General features: G+C 41.7%; 1 protein-coding gene across 2 annotated transcripts in view; it reads left to right on the top strand.

Moving 5' to 3' along the window:
• The window catches only part of LOC143974982 (cilia- and flagella-associated protein 337-like), a 59,819-nt gene that overhangs the window by 6,249 nt on the left and 40,684 nt on the right, over positions 1-12,886 (top strand). For both annotated transcript variants that reach the window (XM_077476884.1, XM_077476883.1), the window contains exons 4-8: positions 872-967; positions 5,885-5,930; positions 6,290-6,336; positions 8,242-8,359; positions 10,167-10,236. In XM_077476884.1, the coding sequence (XP_077333010.1) occupies positions 872-967; positions 5,885-5,930; positions 6,290-6,336; positions 8,242-8,359; positions 10,167-10,236 (377 nt within the window). The remainder of the gene's footprint in view (positions 1-871; positions 968-5,884; positions 5,931-6,289; positions 6,337-8,241; positions 8,360-10,166; positions 10,237-12,886) is intronic.

Raw genomic sequence — 12,886 nt, 5'->3', positions numbered from 1 at the left:
TTTGCCGATTTTGGGAATGCGATTTCGGGATGCGATTTCCATTGACATCTGTGGAGAAACTCACACAGATGTCTATGAAATCGTCCCTGAAATTGGAACTGACATGCGGGAATGAAATTGTGCGAGTTCAGCTGAACTCACATGATTTCATTCCCACACTCAGTGTGAGCCTAGGCTAAAGTTGAACTCAAGAAATAAAGCTAAATACACAGTTGAAATACTGTACATATGGCCTTATTCACACAAGGCAATCTATGCCCTGTGCAGGGCCGTGTTTTACCTCTACAGGGATGCACAGGTGCTGCATCAGGTCACAGCATGGCTGCTGAAGAAACGGCACGAGCGGGCAGCTTCCTCGGTGTGCATGCACCGATGACATTGGCGCCAGTGTATATGGTAAATATCTTCTAAACCAGGGATATGCAATTAGTGGACCTCCAGCTGTTGCAAAACTACAAGTCCCATCGTGCCTCTGCATCCGGGTGTCATGCTTGTGGCTGCTATGGCTCATGGAACTTGTAGTTCTGCAACAGCTGGAGGTCCGCTAATTGCATATCCCTGTTCTAAACTATGTAGGTTTAGGTGGTATTTTGAGTACCTACAGCGAAGCCTTAGTATAGGCTTCCGTGTAGGTACAAGTGGTGTAACAGGGTTTAAAGACACTTTAAACAGAGAGGCTGAATGATTGCAAAGCATTTGTCCTCTTTAATTCCTAATTATTTTTAAATTAAAAGAATAACAAAAATATGAAAGCTCAAGTAAATTATGAATGTCACATTCATTTTTTTATGGCAAATAATGTAATAGTAACTGAAATTATATGAAAATGCTTTTCCCCATGATGGCATTTCTGTTACATGCTTGTTTGCAGTGACAGAGAGATACGTCTTTATGAACTCTCCAACTTTGAACCGTATTGCCAGATAGTGGGTTTTGAGACAATACCACTGCACCTTGGTTGTTACAGGTAATGATCCCCATTGTTTATCTGGTCAGTTTTCTTACAATAATTTAATTGTTAAGGTTGCACATCTACACCCCATCCATCACTGCTTTTATTGTAGATAAGTTAAGAGAAATGCCACGTACACACCATAGGACATTGATCAGACATTCCCACAACAAAATCCATGAATTTTTTCCGACGGATGTTGGCTCAAACTTGTCTTGTATACACACGGCCACTCAAAGTTGGACGGAAATTGCGAACATCAAGAATGCGGTGACATACAACACGTACAATGAGCCGAGAAAAATGAAGTTTAATAGCCAGTATGGCTCTTCTGCTTGATTTCGAGCAGGTGTGGCACTTTGTGAGTCGAAATTGGAAAATCCGACCGTGTGTACCGGGCAATAGAGTGTTGGAATGGATATTAGAGAAATATAGTTCCCTGGGCTTTGAGTATTTTTTGTCCCTGCTGAGCCTGTCATAAATGGACATATAAAAATGTCTGAACTCAATGGATCCATTTGTGTTATCCCCCTGTTGTCTGTTTATGGCTCAGTTAACACAGAACACATTATTGCATGAGGAGCAACAGTTTCCTCCTATTACTATGTATCAACACTTTTATGGTAGAAAGAATGAAAAGTCCTAGTTTTATAAAACTTCTTTTTGTTGAGGAATCCAATGGGGTTACACTACCTGTGCATTATAATCACTCACCTAATAAAGTCTGGTACCATATGTGGTCTGCTATTTCTGCCCACCTTCTGAACTTGCTAGTTACCTGATTGTTATGCTGTTTTTTGGGGAATTAATACTTTGCGAGTCATTGATCCAAATATAGTATGTATATGTATTATGACTTCAGTTGCTACAGACAAGTGATTCCAACTATTGAAGCCAAAAACAGTCCGGAAACTAGCATTTTAGTGACTAGCAAAATATGTTCATTATGTTATAAAAGAACTGTGTGTGAATAAAGCTACTGGCATCAACTAAAATGTGTTATTTTATTTCTTTTTTTTAATCAATGAGCTTAGCATCCCTCCAGCACCCATTTTTGTTCATTATTTTAATTCTGTTTGTAATAAATACCTGTGAAAGCAAAAGTAGTCCTCATAACAAACAAAACTAAAATTTTTCCAGCACACTTACTTAAAAGAGAAGTATAGCCAAAGCTTTTTTTGGATGTACGTCTCTTTTGAATCAGTTTGTTCTGCACTCCTGTGACCCGCTTTCAGCCTACAGGGGGCTAAAGCCTGCTGTCGGCTTATATCACAGTCAGTCCAGGCTTTGAAAAGATCCCAACCATATGGTCAGGATCAACCTAGATGCCTGGACTGGTAGTTGGCTCACCCTTTCAGTGAGACACTGAGAGCCTGAGCCTGCTGCTCCCTCCCCCTCCACAGCCCAGCACCCCAGCGAGCATCGGACGTCATATGACGTGATCAGGATTATGAGCCGCTGCGCGCCCCCGGGGGCGCGCATCGCGGCGATCGTTGTTGCGGGGTGTCAGTCTGACACCCGGCAACTACGATCTCGGTAAAGAGTCTCCGACGGAGACTCTTTACCATGTGATCAGCCGTGTCCAATCACGGCTGATCACAGTGTAAATGGGAAGAGCCGGTGATCGGCTTTTCCTCACTTGCGCCTGTCAGACGCGAGTAGAGGAGATCCGATCGGCTGCTCCTCTGACAGGGGGGGTCTGTGCTGATCGATTATCAGCACAGCCCCCCCGAGGATGCCCACACTGGACCACCAGGGACGCCACCAAACCACCAGGGAAAAGGTAATCCTCCCTAGACCACCAGGGATGTCAGTCAGCACAATGGATGCCAATCAGTGCCCATAATGGATGCCAATCAGTGCCCACAATGGGCATCACTGATTGGCATGCATTATTGTTTGGTACTGATTGGCATCCATTAGTACAGTATAACACCAATGCCGCCTATGAGTGCCCATCTGTGCCGCCTATCAGTGCCCACCTGTGCCGCCTATCAGTGCCCGCCTGTGCCGCCTATCAGTGCCCACCCATGTCCATCTGTGCCGCCTATCCATGCCCATCTGTGCCGCCTATCCATGCCCATCTGTGCCGCCCATCCATGGCAATCTGTGCCAGCTATCAGTGCCAATTTGTGCCACCTATCAGTGTCCATCCGTGCCGCCCATCCGTGTCGCCCATCAGTGCCGCCTATCAGTGCCGCCTATCAGTGCCACATATCAGTGTCCATCAATGCCACCTCATCAGTGCCACTTCATTGGTGCCACATCATTGGTGCCCATCAGTGCCGCCTTATCAGTGCCCATCAGTGTAGCCCCATCAGTGCCCATCAGTGAAGGAGAAAACGTACTTATTTACAAAGTTTTGAAACTGAAACAAAAAAAAAACATTTTATTTTTCAAAATTTTCGGCATTTTTTTATTTGTTTAGCAAAAAATAAATACCGCAGAGGTGATCAAATACCACCAAAAGAAAGCTCTATTTGTGGGAAAAAAATGATAAAAATTTCATTTGGGTACAGTGTGGCATGATCGCGCAATTGTCATTCAAAGTGCGACAGCGCTGAAAGCTCAAAATTGGTCTGGGCAGGAAGGTGTTTAAGTGCCCTGTATTGAAGTGGTTAATATGTGGAAGCCATACTGTCTCATCAAAGGCAGGTATGCCTGGAGGCAGCCCATTTAAAGCAGAGTTCCATCCAAAAGTGGAACTTCTACTTTAAGCAATCCTGACCCCCTGACATGCCACATTTCACATGTCATTTTTTTGGGTGGGGAGGGGAGTGGCTACCTAATTTTGACAGGTACCCAGCTCTCACTTACGCCCAGGATGCCTAGGCGGCCCCTCCCACCCTCGTCACAGGTCCCAGAAGATTGCACAGCCATTCAGGATGTGCAGTGCAACTTGCACAAATGCGCAGTGCGCACCTGACTAAAGCCGCAAGCTGCCACAGCTGGGTGACCACAGTAGTAATGCCGGCACCGTGGAGGCAAAGGGAGAGTAGTGAGGCTTCGGGCAGCCGCATCACTTGACCGTGGGACAGGTGAGTGTGTGTTTATTAAAAGTCAGTAGCTACGACCTCAGCAGAGGCACGAGACAAGGCTGCCCTATTTCACCACTATTATACGCCCTGGCCGCGGAACCCTTGGCCATGTCCATCCGAGCTAACCCAGAGATCAGGGGACTGAGCCATGGCGCCCTGACCGAAAAGATCAGCATGTATGCTGACGACACACTGCTATACCTGGCGGACTCGGGCCCCTCTCTGCAGGCGGCTCTCCAGACAATCGAGAGATTTGGGACCTTTTCTGGGTTAAAAATTCATTGGGGGAAGTCCCAAATTCTTCCACTTGACAGCTTCCCACCGACTGAATTTCAGGACAGTCTGCCATTACGACAAGTCAGTGTCATTAAGTATCTGGGGGTGTGTGTCTCCAGATCGCCGGCGGACTATACACATTTAAATTTAAGCCCTCTAATTTCCCACATTCAGTCCAAACTGCGGGCCTGGGCCCGTTTGCCGCTGGGGATTTGGGGTCGGATAAATCTTATTAAAATGGTCCTTTTACCCAAGATACTCTATATCCTCTGGCACTCCCCGGTGTACTTACCCCTGAATCATTTTAAGTCCCTTGAGGCCCTGCTCAAACCCTTTGTGTGGGGAACCAACAGACACAAATTAGCTTGGCAGGCGCTTAAAAGCCCCACGGACCTAGGGGGCACTGCCCTTCCCGATTTTAATCTCTATTATATCGCATCACAATTATCCCACCTGTATCATATTGACAAGACGGACAGGGAGCGGTTTCTCCAACTGCTCTGTCCGAGATGGGCTCGACGTACTGGAGACTCAATTTACGCACTGGCGATGGGCTCTAGCGGTACGGGTCAGGGGGACAACAGACAGACCTTGCTATACCATTACAGACGCATTTGGGACTTAGCTTCTGCCAAGCTAGGGATACCGCTCTATAATGATTATACTCCATTGTGGTACAATAAAACTTTGTCGGAATTTCTAAGACTTCCCGATACAGACCTTTGGTTTACATATGGTGTTCTCTATATGCACCAATTGTTTGTCGACGGAACCTTTAAAACTTTTGCCACGCTTAGCGCAGAATTTTCACTTCCCAGATCCATGCTCTTTCGGTTTCTACAGATGAGACATGCGGCTCGGGCTCAGTTTTTGGAATCCGCACCACAGTCTACCCCTAATGCACTTATGGCCATAATCAAGGGCTCTGATCCCCGTAAATTAACCTCGTCCTTCTATGACATGCTCATTACCCCAGTCTCCACCAAATTGGCATACAAACTCAAACCTCGTTGGGAAAGGGAGATAGGCCCTCTGGAGGATGTGGAATGGGAGGAGTCTTTGGAATCTTGTAAGGCTGTCTCACCCAAACTTAATGACAGACTGACTCAAATTTAAAAGTCAGTAGCTACAATTTTTTGTAGCTGCTGACTTTTTTAATGAATACAGAAAGGGGTGGAACTCTTCTTTAAGTCCCATAGACACACCACAAGCCCAGTACAGCACAAGGGCAGCTGAAGGAGTCCATTGTGTTCACACGCCAATTCTTGTAGACTAAAAAAAATGTCAACTGTCCAAATTTAAAGATAGATTTTAAAGTAGGGTGCACATAGAAGTGCTTTTCACAGAACGTACAAAACAAAAAAGATCCCAGCATACTTACCAGCTAGCCAGCAAATAAAGCAAATTACACAGTCTAAAAATTTGCATTTAAAAGTTCTGTGGTCCTCCCTCATATAGCCCTTCTATTTATGCTAGAAACGAGGAGAGCATGCAGAGTGCTCAGGTAATATAATTTCTTCGTGGCCACTTACCATAAAAATATGACTTATTTTTGGAGGAGAATTTTTATTTTTTTTATCTTTAAACATTGCTTACACTTTCTTTTTTTATATTCTAGTCAGCGAGATACTGAGGAGGGTGTTATTTATTTTGGTGATGAGCAAGTAAGTTTGTTTTTTATTAATCGCAAAATGATTTATTATTTAACAGGTTTCTTGATTTTTTTAAGTACATATTTGCTGTTAAATAAAAATACATTATTGAAAATCATATTGTCCATTCATTATATAAAATAAAGTGACCACCCAGCATAATAAATTGTTCAGTTTTCTGCTAATACACAGTGCAGCTGCATACAATTTGACAAACTGAACTATTTGCGTATTCACGTGAACCTTACCTTACAGTATAATTCATTATAATTATGGATCAATTATCAGTATAACTTCAAATATTATTTGTCTTTTTATCAGAAAAGGCTGCATTAATGTATTACTGCTTTATAATTTTTATTGTGTTACAGGGGTGTGTTAACATTATTCTAATTTCACACATGGCAGAAACTCTCAGGTATAGTGGATTCATCATTTGCTGATTGCTCATTTAGCTGATTAAATAAAATAGTTCAATCATTTGTGTGTTTTTAAAGAGCAAGTACTTTTGAATAATTGTATTATTTTGTAAGTTTAAAAGTTACTTAAAGAACGTTTTATATTTGTTTTATTGTTTCTATCAAAACGTTTACAAATAGGCTTTATCTATAGGGTACACACATGACAAAAAATTGCCAAGGCATTCTGAGGTTTCTAAACAGAAAGAACAGCAGAAACTGTTTGACTTCAGACTCTCTTTCTGATTGGAACTCTAGAAAGCCCCAGATCATAGCTGCCAGGTTGGGGGGAGCAATTTTTACCTATTTTATACAAAGTGCTCTAAACAATGGGCTTTTTTCAGCATAGTAACAGTTCAACATATGTAACAGTTTCTGTATTGTGGGCTGCAATAAAATTATTGCAACATTCTTGATTTTGTGTTTTAGTATATATCGTAAGGGATTCACTGGCAGGCTTGTGAACAGTGTGTATATCTCTAGGTTTTTCCATTTCTCACACACACACATTGTGAGGGGCATCAGAGTTTATGGCGGATTTAGAGAAAATATTTTGCTTTCTCAGATTCCTAATACTTTATGTTCTGGGTCCTGGATTCCAGAGGTTTTGTAGAGCATTTGGTAAGATAAAGCCTCTACTCCTAGGTCCATATCTCACCTGGTAGCTAGACTTCATTATAAGCCCCCGTACACAGGGTCGGACATTCCGACCACAAAATCCGTTGGATTTTTTCTGAACCTGGTGTTGCATACACACGGTCGGACAAAGTTGTCAGAAAATCCGATCGTTCAGAACGGGATGACGTTCGTTCATTAGGACGGGACTATGTTCAGGCTTGTAGTCAATAGCTTTGGTCTCGTAATTTGATCTCAGCATGCGTGGCACTTTGTTTGATCGGAATTCTCTACAAACGATCGGACAAAGTCCGATCGGATTTTGTTGTCGGAAAATTTGAGATCCTTTTTCCGACGGAAAAAGTCCGATAGAGCCCACACACGATCGGATTTTCCAACAATATAATCCGATCGGACCTTTTCCGTCGGAATTTCCGATTGTGTGTACGGGGGCTTAGTCTCAGCTGTCCATGGGCTTTTATGTATGTGAGTTGACTGATGCTCAGGGCTCTCTCGCTTGCTTTCCCTGCAGTGGGTACCTGCTGCTGGATGAAAGGCTGCCTGCAGAGAGAACATAAGCTATGAGCTTACTGTACAAAGCCCTCCTGTATCAGAACTGTATTTGCTTGCTGTCTTGTTGAATAAAAGCACAGGACAAACCAGGACAAGTGAGTCAACTCAAATAATAAATAAGAGAAATAGTACAGAGTAGAAGGAGGAAAGAGTAGAACGAAAGTAAAAAAGGGATGGAAAGTTAGATACATCCATTATTATCAAAACATAAAGTATGTAAAGACTGTAGCATCACAGTATAGGTGGCCCCAACTGGATATATTTTAGATATATTGAAAATTCCACTGGCAAAGTGCCTCTAGGCATTCCTTGGGCATTGGAAAAACAGTTCTACTCAGTTTTGTGCTTCAAAAGAGTCATAATAATATTTTTTTTTGTGGACTAAAAGTAACAATCATTATACTGAGAAATAAAAAATTATTTCTGCCAAAATAACAAGCCTGTTAACTCTGCAGCGAGTAAGGTTACCTCTCCTTGGATAAGTCTACACAGTTTAAAAGCTTATAATTCTTGCAAAAAGCTATTGAACCTGAGTTCTGAAGTATTTCCAAATGCAATGTTAATCTCTGTAACATCTACTTTAACATGTGCCTAAGCAGGGTAAGCAGACAACATTGGAACAATTAACTCATAGTTTTATGAGTTATGTCAACTCTATATAAATCATTTTTTAACAGGAACTGGACAAAATGCCAAGCTGTGGAAGAAATTCCTAGTATTTCAATAGATAACATTGCAGACCTAAGCCATGTTAAGCTTGTTCGTTGGAAGGTGCACAATGACTGGGTTACACAGGTAATAGGCTCTTACAATGTTATGAAAACTACAATGTTTCTCTTTCTTTCAGTGTTTCTCCTTGTTCAGTGAAAATAAAAACAGAATTGTCTGTCATGGTAGTTTAAAAAATTCACCTGAGCATCGCCTGCTGGTAAAATCTAGTAGACAGATGAAAAAAAAGAAAAAAGAAAAACTGCTGTTAAGTATAAGGTACAAGTTTCAACAGTTGCCTTCCGAATCCTGAGCCATTCCTATCGGTAACGATCTGACACTTCCTGGTAGTGTCAGAGCCTGATGCTCTGCCTTGTCTGCCAAACCTTCAGATTGACTCACCATTATGGTGACAGCCAATTAGTAACTGAGAGCTCTCCATTATACATAGTGGATTATGCGCAAAGAGGCCTGCATTTCATGGCCCTTTTGTAAAATGTATGGTGGTGTGAAGCCTGAAGTGCCCAATTGAGATCTCTCTGCTTATGCAGCTTTTTTTTTTATCTTTTAACCATTCCTATAAGAAGAGCAGCACTCTGTCTGCTGGGGTAAGTCTGGGCTTTGTACCCTTTACTGGTGCCCACAGTGCTATTTTCTTCCCTTTTTACTGTGGCTGACAGTGGAACAAGGGCTGAGAAATATTAAATGTATTGCTGTGGTCTTAGGAGAGTAGTGCTGCTTTCTGGGGCATTCCTAATTTGAATTTGATCTCCCTGCTATCCACTCGGGCACTATTGTGCCTGTGTAACCTCAGTCTATGTGAGCTCACTGTGTTGGCTCCACCCTTTCTGTAGTGGTTGATTGTGAGTACCTCAGGGGGGACAAACACACATGGAAGATCATAGGCACAAGGGCAATGAGTTAGGGGGCTTGTCTGCTCATGGGCTGCTAATAGCTGTGGGTGAGTCGTAGACTTTCTACTAAAGACCTTGGTTCTGCAACCCTGACCACAGTCCACAATCTCTTTCTTTCTCTGAGACCTTCATTGCTACTTCTGGTGCACCTCCTAGAGGAGTGTTCAGCCTCCATATCTGAATTTATGGGCAGGCTTTCAGTCTTTTGGAGGCTGCTGATTACAGGGACCGCAAGGTGACCCCTCATCCTACCCTCAAGAGTCTGCCTCTGATTTTCTTTTGCTATTGCTACATTTCTGTAGAGGAGGATGTAACATCATCTGATTTCAACAATTCAGTAGGATCAATCTGCTGATATTTCTCCCAAATTTATGGATACCACGTTTATGCTTATTGACGTGGTATGCCCAACCTAGCCTGAAAGCAGCTTGCTTTGGCCCATCCTCAGGCCATCTGTCTGAGTTCCCTAAAAATGCCCAAGCCTGCCAAGATTTTCCCTGTACACTTACTCGTAGAGCCCATTTTGTACAGTAAATGGTCTCATCCTGAAAATATATTTGATCCTCCCAACCCTTTTTCTCTGCATCATCCTATTGAGGTCTTCCTTAAGAAATTGGTAGTGGCTATTTCTTGCCTTATCAAAACCTTAACTGTCCCTGACAAGGAAATGCTGGTTTTTAAGGACCTTGTGGACAAGAGGCCAGAAGACCTGTTTGAGACCTAAATGGGGGCTGTCCAACAGCTATGGCTGGTGCTAGACTTTAAGTACATTGAGATAAGTTATTAACCACCCATATAAAATCAGCGGGTAACAGTGTAAATATATACTGATGTGGGATCAACTGAAGTAAAAACAATGCTCTACCAGAAGCAAAATGTTGCCATGACAAGCTTTTGGAAGAGTGATCTAACACGTACATTACACACCACACATTGCATATAAACTGAATGATTTATGCCCTCTCTTTGTTCATTCTCAGATCAGATATGTCCATTCAATTGAATCAATTATTTCAAGCTCCAATGATGATTACACATCTCTAATAATAGGTAAGTAGATCATGTTAAAAAATGCTTCTACAGATAGGACTGCCTGATGGTTAAAAGCATTGTGTTCAGTTTGGTGTAGTTGGAACAGGCCCCAAGCAAATATTTAGTGACTGTTTATGCAAGATACTGATCAAATATACCAAATACATGATGTTTGAGGGATCACAGAAAATGCTAATAATAGAGTACATGGTTAAAGTTGAATTACAGCTATGATAATGTTTTCACAGTTACATTGGTCCAGCTTGGACCAATGTGACCATGCATATACAATACCTTGCTGATCCCCTGTGTAGCTGGAAATCACTGTAGTGGGTACTGCTACTACAATTACCTCCACTAGCTTCTGGGTCCTTTGCTGAGCAGCTGCACTGCTGCTTATTAAACACAGGAGGTCACTGGCTCAGCATGGGCGCCATGAAGAGAATACCTTTTATTGTCTCAATGAATGCAAAGTTTTCTCTGATTGGACAGGGTTGAGATTGTGATGCCACTGCTCTACCTCTCCACCTTGTCCTATCAGAGAATGCTTTTCATTCATTTAGAAAATGCAAGGTGTTCTCTTAGTGGCGCCCCTACCAAACAAGCAACTAGACACGTGCAATTCCTTTTGGTCCGAATACAATATCGGTTACATTTTTGGTTATTCATAGATTTGGATGTATCCGAATCTCTGAATGAAATAGTAATGAATAGTAATGAATTTAGTTGAAAATCGTTAAAATTTGTTTTGTTTATTCTAATGAATTCCAACTTTTCAGAACGATTAGAATTTGGACCGGTCACAAAACGATTGACCTATTCAAATTCTGTGTGAAGAATAGCTGGTTGCTAAGCAGTGGGTCGGGAAGCTAGCCGCCCGCATCCTTAACAACCGATGAGTCATTATTTGTCACCGGGCTTCCCCACTGACAGATAAATGTGAAAAAAGAATGCCGGCAATACAAAAATGTTTTCAAAAATAGCGTGGGTCCCTCCAGTCCATACTAGGTCTTTATCTGAGCATGCAGCCCGGAAGGTCAGGAACCATACCAGGCAACATGCCCTCAACATGGGGGGGGGGGTGGTTGCTTTGGGGCAGGGAGAGCTTTGCCCCCCACACCCTAAAGAACCTTGTCCCCATGTTGATGGGGACAAAGGCCTCATCCCAAGACCTGTGGACGGTGGTTGTGGGGGTCTGCGGGCAGGGGGCTTATCAGAATGTGGAAGCCCCTTTAACAAGGGGCCCCAGATCCCGCCCCCCCCTATGTGAATGAGTATGGGGTACATAGTACTCCTACCCATTCATCAAAAAAGTGTCAAAAAGTAATAAAAACACAGACAGTTTTTAACAATTCTTTTATTAAAAAATAAAAAAACAGTGTCCCCCAATGTAAATCCATCATCAATCACGCCGTCCGCAGCACCCGAAAAAGAATAAAAAAAATTGCTCTCACCGTCATAAAGGCTGTTTGCCTACTGCAGGCTCCTCTATCTGACAGTTCTTTTATAGGAACTAGAAAATGCATTTCCTGGAGAAAATTCGTGGGAATGCTGAATAGCATCAAAACTGCCCCGTCAGAATTGTCCCATCATATTCCTCTATTATAAATCAGTACATGGTGTGTCTGTGCTCTCCCCCGAGCTCTATAATCTCAGATGCTCCAGCCACCTCCCCCCACTGCCCATCACTGTGTATAAGAAGCTTTGGTAACCATGGGAACAAAACAGACAACAAAAGCCTGGATGCCCTAAATTTAATGACATTTTCTGAAATGATCACTAAACTTAAATAGCTTTTTCACAAAAACTGTGAAAGATATCAAACTGAAAAGAAGATTTTAAGGATTTTAAGCATGCTCTCATTGACTTCAATGTTAAAAAAGTGTTAAAAAGCTTAATATTTTAAAAAGTATAAATAGTAGAAAAAAAGTTGAAGAAGTCCCATCATCAGCTGAAAGAGCTGAACATTTTAAAAGTTGAAGCAGCCCCACTAATAAATAAAAAAATGAATAACAATAGTGAGACTGCTAAAGCATTCCCACTAATTACAGGGAAAGGTGGTTCCAGAAAGTATTGACTCAGGGAGACCGAATACAAATGCACACCACACTTTTCACGTATTTATTTGTAAAAAATTTGGAAAACCATTTATCATTTTCCTTCCACTTCACAATTATGTGCCACTTTATGTTGGTCTATCACATAAAATCATGAAACATGACAAAATGTGGAGAATTTCAAGGGGTATGAATACTTTTTCAAGGCACTGTATATATACACCATAGTGCAAACTTTCACACAAACCAATTATTATTATTTTTATTTTTTTTTACCAAATACACATAGCGAAATACATTTTGACCTAAATGTATGAAGACATTCGATTTTATTGAATATGTTTTATAACAGAAAGTAGAAAATATAGTTGTTTTTTTCAAAATTTTCTGTGTTTTTTCATTTATATGATAAAAAATAAAAACCCAACAGTGATCAAATACCACCAAAAGCTCTATCTGTGTGCAAAAATGATATAAAGTTATTTTGAGTACAATACTGCATGACTGAGCAGTGTCCAGTTAAAGTAACACAGTACTGAATAGCACAAAATGCCCTGGTAATGAAAAGGGTAAAATGTTTCGGTGGTCAAGTGGTTAAATATTACTTTGGA

Source organism: Lithobates pipiens, unplaced genomic scaffold (genome assembly GCF_037356315.1).
Source record: "Lithobates pipiens isolate NorthernLeopardFrog02 unplaced genomic scaffold, aLitPip1_a1.2 Scaffold_13, whole genome shotgun sequence".
Classification (NCBI taxonomy): domain Eukaryota; kingdom Metazoa; phylum Chordata; class Amphibia; order Anura; family Ranidae; genus Lithobates; species Lithobates pipiens.
The sequence above is the reverse complement of the archived record's forward strand: the minus strand, read 5'-3'. Positions and strand labels throughout refer to the sequence as shown.